The sequence below is a fragment of the Oncorhynchus tshawytscha genome, unplaced genomic scaffold (genome assembly GCF_018296145.1).
Source record: "Oncorhynchus tshawytscha isolate Ot180627B unplaced genomic scaffold, Otsh_v2.0 Un_contig_1501_pilon_pilon, whole genome shotgun sequence".
Taxonomy (NCBI): Eukaryota; Metazoa; Chordata; class Actinopteri; order Salmoniformes; family Salmonidae; genus Oncorhynchus; species Oncorhynchus tshawytscha.
In genome coordinates this window covers 215,001-237,438 of record NW_024609703.1, presented here as the reverse complement: position 1 = coordinate 237,438, position 22,438 = coordinate 215,001, and the positions used below count along the sequence as shown (strand labels likewise).

The 22,438-nt window shown below is 41.6% G+C and overlaps 1 protein-coding gene across 5 annotated transcripts in view; it reads right to left on the bottom strand.

Moving 5' to 3' along the window:
- Window positions 1–22,438, bottom strand: part of mctp2b (multiple C2 domains, transmembrane 2b) — a 91,936-nt gene that overhangs the window by 19,908 nt on the left and 49,590 nt on the right. For all 5 annotated transcript variants that reach the window (XM_042317103.1, XM_042317102.1, XM_042317105.1 and 2 more), the window contains 7 exons: window positions 21,109–21,295; window positions 20,410–20,503; window positions 20,162–20,264; window positions 17,993–18,107; window positions 15,259–15,360; window positions 11,395–11,469; window positions 11,174–11,293 (listed from right to left, as the gene is read on the bottom strand). In XM_042317103.1, coding sequence (XP_042173037.1) covers window positions 11,174–11,293; window positions 11,395–11,469; window positions 15,259–15,360; window positions 17,993–18,107; window positions 20,162–20,264; window positions 20,410–20,503; window positions 21,109–21,295 — 796 coding nt within the window. The remainder of the gene's footprint in view (window positions 1–11,173; window positions 11,294–11,394; window positions 11,470–15,258; window positions 15,361–17,992; window positions 18,108–20,161; window positions 20,265–20,409; window positions 20,504–21,108; window positions 21,296–22,438) is intronic.

The window sequence follows — 22,438 nt, the reverse complement described above, 5'->3', positions numbered from 1 at the left end:
CCCCAGTCCACCTGGCCGTGCTGCTGCTCCAGTTTCAACTGTTCTGCCTTATTATTATTTGACCATGCTGGTCATTTATGAACATTTGAACATCTTGGCCATGTTCTGTTATAATCTCCACCAGGCACAGCCAGAAGGACTGGCCACCCCACATAGCCTGGTTCCTCTCTAGGTTTCTTCCTAGGTTTTGGCCTTTCTAGGGAGTTTTTCCTAGCCACCGTGCTTCTACACCTGCATTGCTTGCTGTTTGGGGTTTTAGGCTGGGTTTTTGTACAGCACTTTGAGATATCAGCTGATGTACGAAGGGCTATATAAATAAATTTGATTTGATTTGATTTGAGAGGAGGAGAAGAGAAGTAGCATAGGACAGAGGGGAGCGGAGTAGGGAAGGAGAAGGAGTAGGGAAGGAATGAGGGGAGAGGAGTAGGGGATGAGAGGGGAGGAGGAGAAGAGTGGGGGAAGAGGGGAGAGGAGAGGCGGGGATGAGAGGGAAGGAGAGAAGATGATAGAAAAGGAGGGGAAGAGGAAATGAAGAGAGAAGAGGAGAGGAGTAGGAAGGGGAGAGGAGGAGATGGGAGGAGGGGAGAGGAAAGGAGAGAAGCGGAGGAAAAGAGAAGAGGGAGGAGTAGGGGAGAGGAGGGGAGAGGAGAGGCGGATGGGAGAAGAGGGGAGGAGAGGGGAGGAGTAGGGGGAGAGAAGAGGAGATGAGAGGATGAGTACAGGGAGGAGTAGGGGAGAGGAGAGGCAGATGGGAGAAGAGGGGAGGAGAGGGGAGGAGTAGGGGGAGAGAAGAGGAGAAGGGAGGGGAGATGAGAGGATGAGTACAGGGAGGAGTAGGGGAGAGGAGAGGCAGATGGGAGAAGAGGGGAGGAGAGGGGGAGGAGTAGGGGGAGAGAAGAGGAGAAGGGAGGGGAGATGAGAGGATGAGTACAGGGGAGGAGTAGGGGAGAGGAGAGACAGATGGGAGAAGAGGGGAGGAGAGGGGGAGGAGCAGGGGGAGAGAAGAGGAGATGAGAGGATGAGTACAGGGAGGAGTAGGGGGAGAGAAGAGGAGATGAGAGGATGAGTACAGGGAGGAGTAGGGGGAGAGAAGAGGAGAAGGGAGGGGAGATGAGAGGATGAGTACAGGGGAGGAGTAGGGGAGAGGGAGAGGAGAAGAGGGGAGGAGAGGGGGAGGAGTAGGGGGAGAGAAGAAGAGAAGGGAGGGGAGATGAGAGGATGAGTACAGGGGAGGAGTAGGGGAGAGGAGAGGAGATGAGAGGATGAGTACAGGGGAGGAGTAGGGGAGAGGAGAGGAGATGAGAGGATGAGTACAGGGGAGGAGTAGGGGAGAGGAGAGGCAGATGGGAGAAGAAGGGAGGATAAACTGATAAAGGGTCACTTCATTAACTGAACATTAAATACATGACATACACTGTATTTACCATACACTCCATCTCTTCTTCTCCTCTAGTGGGACCAGTCTACACTGTAGCTGAGGCTAGATCCTATCTTCTTCTCCTCTAGTGGGACCAGTCTACACTGTAGCTGAGGCTAGATCCTATCTTCTTCTCCTCTAGTGGGACCAGTCTACACTGTAGCTGAGGCTAGATCCTATCTTCTTCTCCTCTAGTGGGACCAGTCTACACTGTAGCTGAGGCTAGATCCTATCTTCTTCTCCTCTAGTGGGACCAGTCTACACTGTAGCTGAGGCTAGATCCTATCTTCTTCTCCTCTAGTGGGACCAGTCTACACTGTAGCTGAGGCTAGATCCTATCTTCTTCTCCTCTAGTGGGACCAGTCTACACTGTAGCTGAGGCTAGATCCTATCTTCTTCTCCTCTAGTGGGACCAGTCTACACTGTAGCTGAGGCTAGATCCTATCTTCTTCTCCTCTAGTGGGACCAGTCTACACTGTAGCTAGATCCTATCTTCTTCTCCTCTAGTGGGACCAGTCTACACTGTAGCTGAGGCTAGATCCTATCTTCTTCTCCTCTAGTGGGACCAGTCTACACTGTAGCTGAGGCTAGATCCTTATCTTCTTCTCCTCTAGTGGGACCAGTCTACACTGTAGCTGAGGCTAGATCCTATCTTCTTCTCCTCTAGTGGGACCAGTCTACACTGTAGCTGAGGCTAGATCCTATCTTCTTCTCCTCTAGTGGGACCAGTCTACACTGTAGCTGAGGCTAGATCCTATCTTCTTCTCCTCTAGTGGGACCAGTCTACACTGTAGCTGAGGCTAGATCCTATCTTCTTCTCCTCTAGTGGGACCAGTCTACACTGTAGCTGAGGCTAGATCCTATCTTCTTCTCCTCTAGTGGGACCAGTCTACACTGTAGCTAGATCCTATCTTCTTCTCCTCTAGTGGGACCAGTCTACACTGTAGCTGAGGCTAGATCCTATCTTCTTCTCCTCTAGTGGGACCAGTCTACACTGTAGCTGAGGCTAGATCCTATCTTCTTCTCCTCTAGTGGGACCAGTCTACACTGTAGCTGAGGCTAGATCCCTATCTTCTTCTCCTCTAGTGGGACCAGTCTACACTGTAGCTGAGGCTAGATCCTATCTTCTATAGATAGATGGGAGGGGTTGAATGGAGCTGAAGGGGGGTTTAAAATCAAACAAAAGATAACTATTGTAAAAATAGACTGTGTCTGTAAAATGTACACTGCTCAAAAAAATAAAGGGAACACTTAAACAACACAATGTAACTCCAAGTCAATCGCACTTCTGTGAAATCAAACTGTCCACTTAGGAAGCAACACTGATTGACAATACATTTCACATGCTGTTGTGCAAATGGAACAGACAACAGGTGGAAATTATAGGCAATTAGCAAGACACCCCCAATAAAGGAGTGGTTCTGCAGGTGGGGACCACAGACCACTTCTCAGTTCCTATGCTTCCTGATGTTTAGGTCACTTTTGAATGCTGGCTGTGCTTTCACTCTAGTCGTAGCATGAGACAGAGTCTACAACCCACACAAGTGGCTCAGGTAGTGCAGCTCATCCAGGATGGCACATCAATGCGAGCTGTGGCAAGAAGGTTTGCTGTGTCTGTCAGCGTAGTGTCCAGAGCATGGAGGCGCTACCAGGAGACAGGCCAGTACATCAGGAGACGTGGAGGAGGCCGTAGGAGGGCAACAACCCAGCAGCAGGACCGCTACCTCCGCCTTTGTGCGAGGAGCAGGAGGAGCACTGCCAGAGCCCTGCAAAATGACCTCCAGCAGGCCACTAATGTGCATGTGTCTGCTCAAATGGTCAGAAACAGACTCCATGAGGGTGGTATGAGGGCCCGACGTCCACAGGTGGGGGTTGTGCTTACAGCCCAACACCGTGCAGGACGTTTGGCATTTGCCAGAGAACACCAAGATTGGCAAATTCGCCACTGGCGCCCTGTGCTCTTCACAGATGAAAGCAGGTTCACACTGAGCACATGTGACAGACGTGACAGTCTGGAGACGCCGTGGAGAACGTTCTGCTGCCTGCAACATTCTCCAGCATGACCGGTTTGGCGGTGGGTCAGTCATGGTGTGGGGTGGCATTTCTTTGGGAGGCCGCACAGCCCTCCATGTGCTCGCCAGAGGTAGCCTGACTGCCATTAGGTACCGAGATGAGATCCTCAGACCCCTTGTGAGACCATATGCTGGTGCGGTTGGCCCTGGGTTCCTCCTAATGCAAGACAATGCTAGACCTCATGTGGCTGGAGTGTGTCAGCAGTTCCTGCAAGAGGAAGGCATTGATGCTATGGACTGGCCCGCCCGTTCCCCAGACCTGAATCCAATTGAGCACATCTGGGACATCATGTCTCGCTCTATCCACCACGCCACGGTGCACCACAGACTCTCCAGGAGTTGGTGGATGCTTTAGTCCAGGTCTGGGAGGAGATCCCTCAGGAGACCATCTGCCACCTCATCAGGAGCATGCCCAGGCGTTGTAGGGAGGTCATACAGGCACGTGGAGGCCACACACACAACTGAGCCTCATTTTGACTTGTTTTAAGGACATTACATCAAAGTTGGATCAGCCTGTAGTGTAGTTTTCCACTTTAATTTTGAGTGTGACTCTAAATCCAGACCTCCATGGGTTGATAAATTTGATTTCCATTGATTTTGTGTGATTTTGTTGTCAGCACATTCAACCATGTAAAGAAAAAAGTATTAAATAAAAATATTTCATTCATTCAGATCTAGGATGTGTTATTTTAGTGTTCCCTTAATTTTTTTGAGCAGTGTATATAGTATGTAGTGTGTATAGTATGTAGAGTGTATATAGTATGTAAAATGTATAGAGTATGTAGAGTGTATATAGTATGTAGACTGCATATAGTATGTAGAGTGTATATAGTATGTAGAGTGTATATAGTATGTAAAATGTATATAGTATGTAGAGTGTATATAGTATGTAAAATGTATATAGTATGTAGAGTGTATATAGTATGTAGAGTGTATATAGTATGTACAATGTATATAGTATGTAAAATGTATATAGTATGTAGAGTGTATATAGTATGTAGTGTATATAGTATGTAAATGTATATAGTGTGTAGAGTGTATATAGTATGTAAAATGTATATAGTATGTAGAGTGTATATAGTATGTATAGTATGTAGAGTGTATATAGTATGTAGATGTATATAGTATGTAAATGTATATAGTATGTAGAGTGTATATAGTATGTAGAGTGTATATAGTATGTAAATGTATATAGTATGTAGAGTGTATATAGTATGTAAATGTATATAGTATGTAGAGTGTATATAGTATGTAAATGTATATAGTATGTAGAGTGTATATAGTATGTAAATGTATATAGTATGTAGAGTGTATATAGTATGTAGAGTGTATATAGTATGTAAAATGTATATAGTATGTAGAGTGTATATAGTATGTAGAGTGTATATAGTATGTAGAGTGTATATAGTATGTAAATGTATGTAGAGTGTATATAGTATGTAAATGAATATATAGTATGTAGAGTGTATATAGTATGTAAATGTATATAGTATGTAGAGTGTATATAGTATGTAGAGTGTATATAGTATGTAGAGTGTATATAGTATGTAGTGTATATAGTATGTAAATGTATGTAGAGTGTATATAGTATGTAGAGTGTATATAGTATGTAGAGTGTATATAGTATGTAGAGTGTATATAGTATGTAGAGTGTATATAGTATGTAGAGTGTATATAGTATGTAAATGTATATAGTATGTAGAGTGTATATAGTATGTAAATGAATATATAGTATGTAGAGTGTATATAGTATGTAAATGTATATAGTATGTAGAGTGTATATAGTATGTAGATGTATATAGTATGTAGAGTGTATATAGTATGTAGAGTGTATATAGTATGTAAATGTATATAGTATGTAGAGTGTATATAGTATGTAGAGTGTATATAGTATGTAGAGTGTATATAGTATGTAGTGTATATAGTATGTAAATGTATATAGTATGTAGAGTGTATATAGTATGTAAATGAATATATAGTATGTAGAGTGTATATAGTATGTAGAGTGTATATAGTATGTAGAGTGTACATAGTATGTAAATGTATATAGTATGTAGAGTGTATATAGTATGTAAATGTATATAGTATGTAAATGTATATAGTATGTAAATGTATATAGTATGTAAATGTATATAGTATGTAGAGTGTATATAGTATGTAGAGTGTATATAGTATGTAGAGTGTATATAGTATGTAAAGTGTATATAGTATGTAGAGTGTATATAGTATGTAAATGTATATAGTATGTAGAGTGTATATAGTATGTAGAGTGTATATAGTATGTAGAGTGTATATAGTATGTAGAGTGTATATAGTATGTAAATGTATATAGTATGTAGAGTGTATATAGTATGTAGAGTGTATATAGTATGTAGAGTGTATATAGTATGTAGTGTATATAGTATGTAAATGTATGTAGAGTGTATATAGTATGTAGAGTGTATATAGTATGTAAATGAATATATAGTATGTAGAGTGTACATAGTATGTAAATGTATATAGTATGTAGAGTGTACATAGTATGTAAAATGTATATAGTATGTAGAGTGTATATAGTATGTAAATGTATATAGTATGTAGAGTGTATATAGTATGTAAAATGTATATAGTATGTAGAGTGTATATAGTATGTAGAGTGTATATAGTATGTAAATGTATATAGTATGTAGAGTGTATATAGTATGTAGAGTGTATATAGTATGTAGAGTGTATATAGTATGTAGAGTGTATATAGTATGTAAATGTATATAGTATGTAGAGTGTATATAGTATGTAGAGTGTATATAGTATGTAGAGTGTATATAGTATGTAAATGTATATAGTATGTAGAGTGTATATAGTATGTAGAGTGTATATAGTATGTAGAGTGTATATAGTATGTAGAGTGTATATAGTATGTAGAGTGTATATAGTATGTAGAGTGTATATAGTATGTAGAGTGTATATAGTATGTAGAGTGTATATAGTATGTAGAGTGTATATAGTATGTAGAGTGTATATAGTATGTAGAGTGTATATAGTATGTAGAGTGTATATAGTATGTAGAGTGTATATAGTATGTAGAGTGTATATAGTATGTAAATGTATATAGTATGTAGAGTGTATATAGTATGTAGAGTGTATATAGTATGTAGAGTGTATATAGTATGTAGAGTGTATATAGTATGTAGAGTGTATATAGTATGTAGAGTGTATATAGTATGTAGAGTGTATATAGTATGTAGAGTGTATATAGTATGTAGAGTGTATATAGTATGTAGAGTGTATATAGTATGTAGAGTGTATATAGTATGTAAATGTATATAGTATGTAGAGTGTATATAGTATGTAAATGTATATAGTATGTAGAGTGTATATAGTATGTAGAGTGTATATAGTATGTAAATGTATATAGTATGTATTTTATTTTATCTTTATTTAACCAGGTAGGCAAGTTGAGAACAAGTTCTCATTTACAATTGCGACCTGGCCAAGATAAAGCAAAGCAGTTCGACAGATACAACGACACAGAGTTACACATGGAGTAAAACAAACATACAGTCAATAATACAGTATAAACAAGTCTATATACAATGTGAGCAAATGAGGTGAAAAGGGAGGTAAAGGCAAAAAAGGCCATGGTGGCAAAGTAAATACAATATAGCAAGTAAAACACTGGAATGGTAGTTTTGCAATGGAAGAATGTGCAAAGTAGAAATAAAAATAATGGGGTGCAAAGGAGCAAAATAAATAAATGAATTAAAATTAAATACAGTTGGGAAAGAGGTAGTTGTTTGGGCTAAATTATAGGTGGGCTATGTACAGGTGCAGTAATCTGTGAGCTGCTCTGACAGTTGGTGCTTAAAGCTAGTGAGGGAGATAAGTGTTTCCAGTTTCAGAGATTTTTGTAGTTTGTTCCAGTCGTTGGCAGCAGAGAACTGGAAGGAGAGGCGGCCAAAGAAAGAATTGGTTTTGGGGGTGACTAGAGAGATATACCTGCTGGAGCGTGTGCTACAGGTGGGAGATGCTATGGTGACCAGCGAGCTGAGATAAGGGGGACTTTACCTAGCAGGGTCTTGTAGATGACATGGAGCCAGTGGGTTTGGCGACGAGTATGAAGCGAGGGCCAGCCAACGAGAGCGTACAGGTCGCAATGGTGGGTAGTATATGGGGCTTTGGTGACAAAACGGATTGCACTGTGATAGACTGCATCCAATTTGTTGAGTAGGGTATTGGAGGCTATTTTGTAAATGACATCGCCAAAGTCGAGGATTGGTAGGATGGTCAGTTTCACAAGGGTATATTTGGCAGCATGAGTGAAGGATGCTTTGTTGCGAAATAGGAAGCCAATTCTAGATTTAACTTTGGATTGGAGATGTTTGATATGGGTCTGGAAGGAGAGTTTACAGTCTAACCAGACACCTAAGTATTTGTAGTTGTCCACGTATTCTAAGTCAGAGCCGTCCAGAGTAGTGATGTTGGACAGGCGGGTACGTGCAGGTAGCGATCGGTTGAATAGCATGCATTTAGTTTTACTTGTATTTAAGAGCAATTGGAGGCCACGGAAGGAGAGTTGTATGGCATTGAAGCTTGCCTGGAGGGTTGTTAACACAGTGTCCAAAGAAGGGCGGAAGTATACAGAATGGTGTTGTCTGCGTAGAGGTGGATCAGAGACTCACCAGCAGCAAGAGCGACCTCATTGATGTATACAGAGAAGAGAGTCGGTCCAAGAATTGAACCCTGTGGCACCCCCATAGAGACTGCCAGAGGTCCGGACAGCAGACCCTCCGATTTGACACACTGAACTCTATCAGAGAAGTAGTTGGTGAACCAGGCGAGGCAATCATTTGAGAAACCAAGGCTGTCGAGTCTGCCGATGAGGATGTGGTGATTGACAGAGTCAAAAGCCTTGGCCAGATCAATGAATACGGCTGCACAGTAATGTTTCTTATCGATGGCGGTTAAGATATCGTTTAGGACCTTGAGCGTGGCTGAGGTGCACCCATGACCAGCTCTGAAACCAGATTGCATAGCAGTGAAGGTATGGTGAGATTTGAAATGGTCGGTAATCTGTTTGTTGACTTGGCTTTCGAAGACCTTAGAAAGGCACGGTAGGATAGATATAGGATAGATAGGTAGGATAGAAGGTGTTGCTGTTGGGGGTGCAGTGCTGTTGACCGGGGTAGGAGTAGCCAGGTGGAAGGCATGGCCAGCCGTAGAAAAATGCTTTTGAAATTCTCAATTATGGTGGATTTATCAGTGGTGACAGTGTTTCCTATCTTCAGTGCAGTGGGCAGCTGGGAGGAGGTGTTCTTATTCTCCATGGACTTTACAGTGTCCCAGAACTTTTTGGAGTTAGTGTTGCAGGAAGCACATTTCTGCTTGAAAAAGCTAGCCTTGGCTTTTCTAACTGCCTGTGTATAATGGTTTCTAGCTTCCCTGAACAGCTGCATATCACGGGGGCTGTTCGATGCTAATGCAGAACGCCATAGGATGTTTTTGTGTTGGTTAAGGGCAGTCAGGTCTGGGGAGAGTGTATATAGTATGTAGAGTGTATATAGTATGTAGAGTGTATATAGTATGTAGAACATAGTATGTAGAGTGTATATAGTATGTAAATTATATAGTATGTAAATGTATATAGTATGTAGAGTGTATATAGTATGGGGATATAGTATGTAGAGTGTATATAGTATGTAGAGTGTATATAGTATGTAGAGTGTATATAGTATGTAGATGTATATAGTATGTAGAGTGTATATAGTATGTAAATGTATATAGTATGTAGAGTGTATATAGTATGTAGAGTGTATATAGTATGTAAATGTATATAGTATGTAGAGTGTATATAGTATGTAGAGTGTATATAGTATGTAGAGTGTATATAGTATGTAGAGTGTATATAGTATGTAGAGTGTATATAGTATGTAGAGTGTATATAGTATGTAGAGTGTATATAGTATGTAAATGTATATAGTATGTAGAGTGTATATAGTATGTCCCAGTGTATATAGTATGTAAATGTATATAGTATGTGAGTGTATATAGTATGTAGAGTGTATATAGTATGTAAATGTATATAGTATGTAGAGTGTATATAGTATGGAGTGTATATAGTATGTAGAGTGTATATAGTATGTAGAGTGTATATAGTATGTAGAGTGTTATAGTATGTAGAGTGTATATAGTATGTAGAGTGTATATAGTATGTAGAGTGTATATAGTATGTAGAGTGTATATAGTATGTAAATGTATATAGTATGTAAATGTATATAGTATGTAGAGTGTATATAGTATGTAGAGTGTATATAGTATGTAAATGTATATAGTATGTAAATGTATATAGTATGTGGAGTGTATATAGTATGTATAGTATGTAGAGTGTATATAGTATGTAAATGTATATAGTATGTAGATGTATATAGTATGTAAATGTATATAGTATGTAAATGTATATAGTATGTAGAGTGTATATAGTATGTAGAGTGTATATAGTATGTAGAGTGTATATAGTATGTAGAGTGTATATAGTATGTAGAGTGTATATAGTATGTAGAGTGTATATAGTATGTAAATGTATATAGTATGTAGAGTGTATATAGTATGTAGAGTGTATATAGTATGTAGAGTGTATATAGTATGTAGAGTGTATATAGTATGTAGTAGTGTATATAGTATGTAGAGTGTATATAGTATGTAGAGTGTATATAGTATGTAGAGTGTATATAGTATGTAGAGTGTATATAGTATGTAGAGTGTATGTAAATGTATATAGTATGTAGTATATAGTATGTAGAGTGTATATAGTATGTAGAGTGTATATAGTATGTAGAGTGTATATAGTATGTAGAGTGTATATAGTATGTAGAGTGTATATAGTATGTAGAGTGTATATAGTATGTAGAGTGTATATAGTATGTAGAGTGTATATAGTATGTAGAAGCTGGAAGTAGAAGCCTGAGCGTTGTTGTCCATTAGTTTACTCTAATTAGGGAGGGGTGGGAGAGTTAGAAAGTAATGAAGGAAAATATCTTTTAAAAGGATACAGTGCATTGGGAAAGTATTCAGACCCCTTGGCTTTTTACACATTTTGTTACGTTACAACCTTATTCTAAAATTGATTAAATCGTTTTTCCCCTCTTCAATCAAACACTAAATACCCCATAATGACAATGCAAGACCAGTTTTTTCAAAAATGTTGCATGTATGTAAAACCTAAATTTACGTAAACTTTATTTACGTAAGTATTCAGACCCTTTGCTATGAGATGAAATTGAGCTCAGGTGCACCCTGTTTCCATTGATCATCCTTGAGATGTTTCTACAGCTTTGTTGGAGTCCACCTGTGGTAAATTACACTGATTGGACATGTTTTGGAAAGGCACTCACCTGAATGAATATGAGAACAAACACCATTGTAAATACAACCCATATTTATGCTTATTTATTTTCCCTTGTGTACTTTAACCATTTGTACATCGTTACAACACTGTATATATATAATATGACATTTGAGAGGCTGACTTCTACAGACAGAGACAGAGACAGATAGATTCCCATATTGAGAACACCTATTGACTGGAAATGGGGAACCCCCTGCTAGGGATTCTGGTTGTATGGGAGACACTGTAGATGGTGCTGCTATACTACAGTATATGTAGTTTGGTAATGCTGTGTTTAGATGTTGAAAAGGGTGACTGCCTCACCAGGAAGGCTATGAGACTCCTCTGGAAACTCTCCCACTGGAAACAGCTGCTGATGTACTGGCATGTGGACTGCACTGCTCTGTAAAGGTTACGCACGCGGTACACGTTACGTGCCAACATCTGGAACGAATACAGAAACACACCTTAAAAAGATGCTGAGATCAACACAAAATGGCTGCCTGTTTCGCAATATTTTAACTATGGAGATTCATTTAGCAAACCTTTTTAGAAAACTTTGGATTGTCTTCCATGAATTTCTTCTCCTTTGGTTTAAATGTTCTGATAGCTGCTCTGACCTAAAAACACAAGATGAAAACAGAAGTCAAATGGAGAGAGATGGAGGAAGACACAGGTTGTTCCTGTTTAAATAGAGAGAGAGATGGAGGAAGACACAGGTTGTTCCTGTTTAAATAGAGAGAGAGATGGAGGAAGACACAGGTTGTTCCTGTTTAAATAGAGAGAGATGGAGGAAGACACAGGTTGTTCCTGTTTAAATGGAGAGAGATGGAGGAAGACACAGGTTGTTCCTGTTTAAATAGAGAGAGATGGAGGAAGACACAGGTTGTTCCTGTTTAAATAGAGAGAGATGGAGGAAGACACAGGTTGTTCCTGTTTAAATAGAGAGAGATGGAGGAAGACACAGGTTGTTCCTGTTTAAATGGAGAGAGATGGAGGAAGACACAGGTTGTTCCTGTTTAAATGGAGAGAGAGATGGAGGAAGACACAGATTGTTCCTGTTTAAATGGAGAGAGAGATGGAGGAAGACACAGGTTGTTCCTGTTTAAATAGAGAGAGAGATGGAGGAAGACACAGGTTGTTCCTGTTTAAATGGAGAGAGAGATGGAGGAAGACACAGGTTGTTCCTGTTTAAATAGAGAGGAGGACACAGGTTGTTCCTGTTTAAATAGAGAGAGAGATGGAGGAAGACACAGGTTGTTCCTGTTTAAATGGAGAGAGAGATGGAGGAAGACACAGGTTGTTCCTGTTTAAATAGAGAGAGATGGAGGAAGACACAGGTTGTTCCTGTTTAAATAGAGAGAGATGGAGGAAGACACAGGTTGTTCCTGTTTAAATAGAGAGAGAGATGGAGGAAGACACAGGTTGTTCCTGTTTAAATAGAGAGAGATGGAGGAAGACACAGGTTGTTCCTGTTTAAATAGAGAGAGATGGAGGAAGACACAGGTTGTTCCTGTTTAAATGGAGAGAGAGGAAGACACAGGTTGTTCCTGTTTAAATGGAGGATGGAGACACAGGTTGTTCCTGTTTAAATGGAGAGAGATGGAGGAAGACACAGGTTGTTCCTGTTTAAATGGAGAGAGATGGATGGAAGACACAGGTTGTTCCTGTTTAAATAGAGAGAGATGGAGGAAGACACAGGTTGTTCCTGTTTAAATGGAGAGATGGAGGAAGACACAGGTTGTTCCTGTTTAAATCTGGAGACACAGGTTGTTCCTGTTTAAATAGAGAGAGATGGAGGAAGACACAGGTTGTTCCTGTTTAAATAGAGAGAGATGGAGGAAGACACAGGTTGTTCCTGTTTAAATAGAGAGAGACGGAGGAAGACACAGGTTGTTCCTGTTTAAATAGAGAGAGATGGAGGAAGACACAGGTTGTTCCTGTTTAAATAGAGAGAGATGGAGGAAGACACAGGTTGTTCCTGTTTAAATGGAGAGAGAGATGGAGGAAGACACAGGTTGTTCCTGTTTAAATAGAGAGAGATGGAGGAAGACACAGGTTGTTCCTGTTTAAATGGAGAGAGATGGAGGAAGACACAGGTTGTTCCTGTTTAAATAGAGAGAGAGATGGAGGAAGACACAGGTTGTTCCTGTTTAAATAGAGAGAGATGGAGGAAGACACAGGTTGTTCCTGTTTAAATAGAGAGAGATGGAGGAAGACACAGGTTGTTCCTGTTTAAATAGAGAGAGAGATGGAGGAAGACACAGGTTGTTCCTGTTTAAATGGAGAGAGAGATGGAGGAAGACACAGGTTGTTCCTGTTTAAATAGAGAGAGAGACGGAGGAAGACACAGGTTGTTCCTGTTTAAATAGAGAGAGATGGAGGAAGACACAGGTTGTTCCTGTTTAAATAGAGAGAGATGGAGGAAGACACAGGTTGTTCCTGTTTAAATAGAGAGAGAGACGGAGGAAGACACAGGTTGTTCCTGTTTAAATAGAGAGAGAGATGGAGGAAGACACAGGTTGTTCCTGTTTAAATAGAGAGAGAGATGGAGGAAGACACAGGTTGTTCCTGTTTAAATAGAGAGAGATGGAGGAAGACACAGGTTGGTCCTGTTTATTTATTTTATTTCACCTTTATTTAACCAGGTAGCCAAGTTGAGAACAAGTTCTCATTTACAACTGCGACCTGGCCAAGATAAAGCAAAGCAGTTCGACAGATACAACGACACAGAGTTACACATGGAGTAAAACAAACATACAGTCAATAATACAGTATAAACAAGTCTATATACAATGTGAGCAAATGAGGTGAGAAGGGAGGTAAAGGCAAAAAAGGCCATGGTGGCAGAGTAAATACAATATAGCAAGTAAAACACTGGAATGGTAGTTTTGCAGTGGAAGAATGTGCAAAGTAGAAATAAAAATAATGGGGTGCAAAGGAGCAAAATAAATAAATTAAATACAGTTGGGAAAGAGGTAGTTGTTTGGGCTAAATTATAGGTGGGCTATGTACAGGTGCAGTAATCTGTGAGCTGCTCTGACAGTTAGGTGCTTAAAGCTAGTGAGGAGATAAGTGTGTTTCCAGTTTCAGAGATTTTTGTAGTTCGTTCCAGTCGTTGGCAGCAGAGAACTGGAAGGAGAGGCGGCCAAAGAAAGAATTGGTTTTGGGGGTGACTAGAGAGATATACCTGCTGGAGCGTGTGTTCTACAGGTGGGAGATGCTATGGTGACCAGCGAGCTGAGATAAGGGGGACTTTACCTAGCAGGGTCTTGTAGATGACATGGAGCCAGTGGGTTTGGCGACGAGTATGAAGCGAGGGCCAGCCAACAAGAGCGTACAGGTTGGTGGGTAGTATATGGGGCTTTGGTGACAAAACGGATTGCACTGTGATAGACTGCATCCAATTTGTTGAGTAGGGTATTTTGTAAATGACATCGCCAAAGTCAAGGATTGGTAGGATGGTCAGTTTTACAAGGGTATGTTTGGCAGCATGAGTGAAGGATGCTTTGTTGCGAAATAGGAAGCCAATTCTAGATTTAACTTTGGATTGGAGATGTTTGATGTGGGTCTGGAAGGAGAGTTTACAGTCTAACCAGACACCTAAGTATTTGTAGTTGTCCACGTATTCTAAGTCAGAGCCGTCCAGAGTAGTGATGTTGGACAGGCTGGTAGGTGCAGGTAGCGATCGGTTGAAGAGCATGCATTTAGTTTTACTTGTATTTAAGAGCAATTGGAGAGAAAGACTGAGGAAGACACAGGTTGTTCCTGTTTAAATAGAGAGAGATACGGAGGAAGACACAGGTTGTTCCTGTTTAAATAGAGAGAGATGGAGGAAGACACAGGTTGTTCCACACACACACACACACACACACACACACACACACACACACACACACACACACACACACACACACACACACACACAATCTGACAGGACTGGTCCATCTGTATAAAACATCATTCCAGATGACCCTACAGTACAGTATCTGTTAGGACCGGTCCAGATGACCCTACAGTACAGTATCTGTTAGGACCGGTCCATCGGTCCAGATGACCCTACAGTACAGTATCTGGTAGGACCGGTCCATCGGTCCAGATGACCCTACAGTACAGTATCTGACAGGACCGGTCCATCGGTCTAGATGACCCTACAGTACAGTATCTGTTAGGACCGGTCCATCAGTCCAGATGACCCTACAGTACAGTATCTGTCAGGACCGGTCCATCGGTCTAGATGACCCTACAGTACAGTATCTGTCAGGACCGGCCCATCGGTCCAGATGACCCTACAGTACAGTATCTGACAGGACCGGTCCAGATGACCCTACAGAACAGCCACCTATACCCTATGGGCCCTGGCCAACAGAATAGACTGGAGGGGCATCAGACAGTGTGATTGGACTCACTGGGTTGAAGATGAGCTCCAGCTCTAGGAAGATGCTTCCTTTAGACAGACACACCAGATCCTCTTTCTTCAGGGGACAGCAGATCGGTTGACCATTGTGGATCTGGAGGGGACAGAGAGTGTAATGTAATGTACAGGTAATATACAGAGACCAACACTAAGCTGGAACAGTGGATTACTGGAAACAGAGGGTGAAGACATGACTGGACTGTAAGGCCCTCTTGACTTGAACTCCCATTCATCTAATGAAAATACATAGTGTAATATGTCAGAGGATTCACACTGCTCAAAGAGAGTAGAGGAGTGGTCACTATGTTACTCACAGAGAGTAGAGGAATGGTCACTATGTTACTCACAGAGAGTAGAGGAGTGGTCACTATGTTACTCACAGAGAGTAGAGGAATGGTCACTATGTTACTCACAGAGAGTAGAGGAGTGGTCACTATGTTACTCACAGAGAGTAGAGGAGTGGTCACTATGTTACTCACAGAGAGTAGAGGAATGGTCACTATGTTACTCACAGAGAGTAGAGGAATGGTCACTATGTTACTCACAGAGAGTAGAGGAGTGGTCACTATGTTACTCACAGAGAGTAGAGGAGTGGTCACTATGTTACTCACAGAGAGTAGAGGAGTGGTCACTATGTTACTCACAGAGAGTAGAGGAGTGGTCACTATGTTACTCACAGAGAGTAGAGGAGTGGTCACTATGTTACTCACAGAGAGTAGAGGAGTGGTCACTATGTTACTCACAGAGAGTAGAGGAATGGCCACTATGTTACTCACAGAGAGTAGAGGAGTGGTCACTATGTTACTCACAGAGAGTAGAGGAATGGTCACTATGTTACTCACAGAGAGTAGAGGAGTGGTCACTATGTTACTCACAGAGAGTAGAGGAATGGTCACTATGTTACTCACAGAGACTTTGGGAAAGGCCACTATGTTACTCACAGAGAGTAGAGGAGTGGTCACTATGTTACTCACAGAGAGTAGAGGAGTGGTCACTATGGTACTCACAGAGAGTAGAGGAGTGGTCACTATGTTACTCACAGAGAGTAGAGGATGTTACTCACAGAGAGTAGAGGATGTTACTCACAGAGAGTAGAGGAGTGGTCACTATGGTACTCACAGAGAGTAGAGGAGTGGTCACTATGTTACTCACAGAGAGTAGAGGAATGGTCACTATGTTACTCACAGAGAGTAGAGGAATGGTCACTATGTTACTCACAGAGAGTAGAGGAATGGTCACTATGTTACTCACAGAGAGTAGAGGAATGGTCACTATGTTACTCAGAGAGAGTAGAGGAATGGTCACTATGTTACTCACAGAGAGTAGAGGAATGGTCACTATGTTACTCACAGAGACTTTGGGAAAGGCCACTATGTTACTCACAGAGAGTAGAGGAGTGGTCACTATGTTACTCACAGAGAGTAGAGGAGTGGTCACTATGTTACTCACAGAGAGTAGAGGAGTGGTCACTATGTTACTCACAGAGAGTAGAGGAGTGGTCACTATGTTACTCAAAGAGAGTAGAGGAGTGGTCACTATGGTACTCAAAGAGAGTAGAGGAGTGGTCACTATGGTACTCACAGAGAGTAGAGGAGTGGTCACTATGTTACTCAAAGAGAGTAGAGGAGTGGTCACTATGTTACTCACAGAGAGTAGAGGAGTGGTCACTATGTTACTCACAGAGAGTAGAGGAATGGTCACTATGTTACTCACAGAGAGTAGAGGAGTGGTCACTATGTTACTCAAAGAGAGTAGAGGATGTTACTCAGAGAGAGTAGAGGAGTGGTCACTATGTTACTCACAGAGAGTAGAGGAATGGACACTATGTTACTCACAGAAAGTAGAGGAATGGCCACTATGCTACTCACAGAAAGTAGAGGAATGGCCACTATGCTACTCACAGAAAGCAGAGGAATGGCCACTATGCTACTTACAGAAAGCAGAGGAATGGACACTATGCTACTTACAGAAAGTAGAGGAATGGACACTATGCTACTTACAGAAAGTAGAGGAATGGACACTATGCTACTCACAGAAAGTAGAGGAATGGTCACTATGGTACTCACAGAGAGTAGAGGAGTGGTCACTATGTTACTCACAGAAAGTAGAGGAATGGTCACTATGTTACTCACAGAGAGTAGAGGAGTGGTCACTATGCTACTCACAGAAAGCAGAGGAATGGCCACTATGTTACTCACAGAAAGTAGAGGAATGGCCACTATGCTACTCACAGAAAGCAGAGGAATGGCCACTATGCTACTTACAGAAAGTAGAGGAATGGCCACTATGCTACTCACAGAAAGTAGAGGAATGGCCACTATGCTACTCACAGAAAGTAGAGGAATGGCCACTATGCTACTCACAGAAAGCAGAGGAATGGACACTTTATAACTTACAGAAAGCAGAGGAATGGCCACTATGCTACTCACAGAAAGCAGAGGAATGGCCACTATGCTACTCACAGAAAGCAGAGGAATGGACACTTTATAACTTACAGAAAGCAGAGGAATGGCCACTATGCTACTCACAGAAAGTAGAGGAATGGCCACTATGTTACTCACAGAAAGCAGAGGAATGGCCACTATGCTACTCACAGAAAGTAGAGGAATGGCCACTATGCTACTCACAGAAAGCAGAGGAATGGCCACTATGCTACTCACAGAAAGTAGAGGAATGGCCACTATGCTACTCACAGAAAGCAGAGGAATGGACACTTTATAACTTACAGAAAGCAGAGGAATGGCCACTTTATAACCAGGAGAGGAATGGCCAGGAAGTGCTTTGTCTCCATCCTCATCAAAGATGGTCAGGTCCAGAATATCATGGATGTCTTTTACTGGGCTGGACAACACACACACATGGATATAAATACAGCAGAAACATTCACTGAAACATTAACCTGGGATTAGATGGGTGGTTTATATGGCAACTGACCATCGACTGGAATATTAACCTGGGATTAGATGGGTGGTTTATATGGCAACTGACCATCGACTGGAATATTAACCTGGGATTAGATGGGTGGTTTATATGGCAACTGACCATCGACTGGAATATTAACCTGGGATTAGATGGGTGGTTTATATGGCAACTGACCATCGACTGGAATATTAACCTGGGATTAGATGGGTGGTTTATATGGCAACTGACCATCGACTGGAATATTAACCTGGGATTAGATGTGGGGTTTATATGGGAATTGACCATCGACTGGAATATTAACCTGGGATTAGATGGGTGGTTTATATGGGAATTGACCATCGACTGGAATATTAACCTGGGATTAGATGGGTGGTTTATATGGGAATTGACCATCGACTGGAATATTAACCTGGGATTAGATGGGTGGTTTATATGGCAACTGACCATCGACTGGAATATTAACCTGGGATTAGATGGGTGGTTTATATGGCAACTGACCATCGACTGGAATATTAACCTGGGATTAGATGGGTGGTTTATATGGCAATTGACCATCGACTGGAATATTAACCTGGGATTAGATGGGTGGTTTATATGGCAACTGACAATCGACTGGAATATTAACCTGGGATTAGATGGGTGGTTTATATGGCAACTGACCATCGACTGGAATATTAACCTGGGATTAGATGGGTGGTTTATATGGCAACTGACCATCGACTGGAATATTAACCTGGGATTAGATGGGTGGTTTATATGGCAACTGACAATCGACTGGAATATTAACCTGGGATTAGATGGGTGGTTTATATGGCAACTGACCATCGACTGGAATATTAACCTGGGATTAGATGGGTGGTTTATATGGCAACTGACCATCGACTGGAATATTAACCTGGGATTAGATGGGTGGTTTATATGGCAACTGACCATCGACTGGAATATTAACCTGGGATTAGATGGGTGGTTTATATGGCAACTGACCATCGACTGGAATATTAACCTGGGATTAGATGGGTGGTTTATATGGCAACTGACCATCGACTGGAATATTAACCTGGGATTAGATGTGGGGTTTATATGGCAACTGACCATCGACTGGAATATTAACCTGGGATTAGATGTGGGGTTTATATGGCAACTGACCATCGACTGAAATATTAACCTGGGATTAGATGGGTGGTTTATATGGCAACTGACCATCGACTGGAATATTAACCTGGGATTAGATGGGTGGTTTATATGGCAACTGACCATCGACTGGAATATTAACCTGGGATTAGATGGGTGGTTTATATGGCAACTGACCATCGACTGGAATATTAACCTGGGATTAGATGGGTGGTTTATATGGCAACTGACAATCGACTGGAATATTAACCTGGGATTAGATGGGTGGTTTATATGGCAACTGACCATCGACTGGAATATTAACCTGGGATTAGATGGGTGGTTTATATGGCAACTGACCATCGACTGGAATATTAACCTGGGATTAGATGGGTGGTTTATATGGCAACTGACAATCGACTGGAATATTAACCTGGGATTAGATGGGTGGTTTATATGGCAACTGACCATCGACTGAAATATTAACCTGGGATTAGATGGGTGGTTTACATGGCAACTGACCATCGACTGGAATATTAACCTGGGATTAGATGGGTGGTTTATATGGCAACTGACCATCGACTGGAATATTAACCTGGGATTAGATGGGTGGTTTATATGGCAACTGACCATCGACTGGAATATTAACCTGGGATTAGATGTGTGGTTTATATGGCAATTGACCATCGACTGGAATATTAACCTGGGATTAGATGGGTGGTTTACATGGCAACTGACCATCGACTGGTGTGAGAAATATGGTAATACAACAGAACATCTTTAAAATGACAGATGTGTAACACCACGTTAAATCCCATGTTTAAAGGGAAACTAAGAGGGTAAAAAGCAGGTGTGTGACTGACAAGGTGAAAACTTTGTTCCAGTTGGGGTTGAGGGTTTTATAGATGGTGTGAGTCTGCAGTCTGTCGTTCCCCAACTCCAACACACAGAACGGATCACTCTTCCCTGCAACAGACACCCACCCAACCACACACACAGCCAGAGTTAGTGTCTATATACAGTAGCTTTTGTGGTAAAATATAGTGCAACACTAAAGGATATATCTAGTTCTACAGTGAAATGAAGAAGTTCAGAGTGAAGTGCTTCATACCATTTAAATCAGCTGCCAACAGATCAGTAGCCTTGATAATCTTAACTTGAAGGAAACCAACATCCCGGAGGTTCCTGAAGGAACTTTTGAAACTCTGAGAGGGGAACAACATCAGAAATAGAGTCTGTTAACTAACAGGACTGACCCTGTGGAACAACATCAGAAATAGAGTCTGTTAACTAACAGGACTGACCCTGTAAAACAACATTACAGACAGGACTGACCCCCTGTAAAACAACATTACAGACAGGACTGACCCTGTAAAACAACATTACAGACAGGACTGACCCTGTAAAACAACATTACAGACAGGACTGACCCTGTAAAACCCTGTAAAAACAACATTACAGACAGGACTGACCCTGTAAAACAACATTACAGACAGGACTGACCCTGTAAAACCCAGACAGGACTGACCCTGTAAACAACATTACAGACAGGACTGACCCTGTAAAACAACATTACAGACAGGACTGACCCTGTAAAACAACATTACAGACAGGACTGACCCTGTAAAACAACATTACAGACAGGACTGACCCTGTAAAACAACATTACAGACAGGACTGACCCTGTAAAACAACACATTACAGACAGTAATATCACTTGGAGGGCTGCTCCAGGACTGACCCAGTAAAACAACAGTACTGATGTCTCTATAACAGAGGAGGTATATTAATATTATATGACAGTACTGACGTATTTCTCCAGAGTTTTCTCTCTCTCCTGAGGCTCCTCGAGGGGCGGGGCACACATGTCGGAGATGGAGACGCCACTACACGTGCTCAGAGCGATCAGGAAGACCACACGACCTTTTCCCTCTTTCAGAACCCGCGTGAACAGCTGAGACTGGTTGGGTAGAACACTGGACAGGTCCACCTCACACCTGATACACACAGAACAGAACACACAATGACAGGACACACAGAGACAGGACACACAGAGACACACAAAGACAGGACACACACAGAGACAGGACACACAGAGACAGGACACAGAGACAGGACACAGAGAGACAGAACACACAGAGACACACAGAGACACACAGACAGAGACAGGACACGGACACACAGAGAGAACAGAGACACACACAGAGACAGGACACACAGAGACCAGGACACACAGAGACCAGGACACACAGAGAAAGAACACACAGAGACAGGACACACAGAGACAGGACTCACAGAGACAGGACTCACAGAGACACACAGAGACAGGACTCACAGAGACAGACAGAGACAGGACACACAGAGACAGGACCCACAGAGACAAGACACACAGAGAGACACAGAGACAGGACACACAGAGACAGGACACACAGAGACACACAGAGACAGGACACACAGAGACAGAACACACAGAGACAGAACACACAGAGACAGAACACACAGAGACAGAACACACACATCAACAATATGAGGCCGTATGGTTTGGTTCAAACAAGGAGGAAAGGTTCGTCTTATGCATTTGCAAGGAAAAGAGACTATAAAGTTGATGGCTGAAAGACAGACAAATCAGTGGTATCATTCATTTGACATCACAATGATTCTACAGAGATCCAGAATGAGCCATGTTGTAACTACAGAGATCCAGAATGAGCCATGTTGTAACTACAGAGATCCAGAATGACCATGTTGTAACTAAAGGGATCCAGAATGACCATGTTGTAACTAAAGGGATCCAGAATGACCATGTTGTAACTAAAGAGATCCAGAATGACCATGTTGTAACTAAAGGGATCCAGAATGACCATGTTGTAACTAAAGGGATCCAGAATGACCATGTTGTAACTACAGAGATCCAGAATGACCATGTTGTAACTACAGAGATCCAGAATGAGCCATGTTGTAACTAAAGAGATCCAGAATGACCCATGTTGTAACTAAAGGGATCCCGAATGACCCATGTTGTAACTACAGAGATCCAGAATGACCATGTTGTAACTACAGAGATCCAGAATGACCATGTTGTAACTACAGAGATCCAGAATGACCCATGTTGTAACTACAGAGATCCAGAATGACCATGT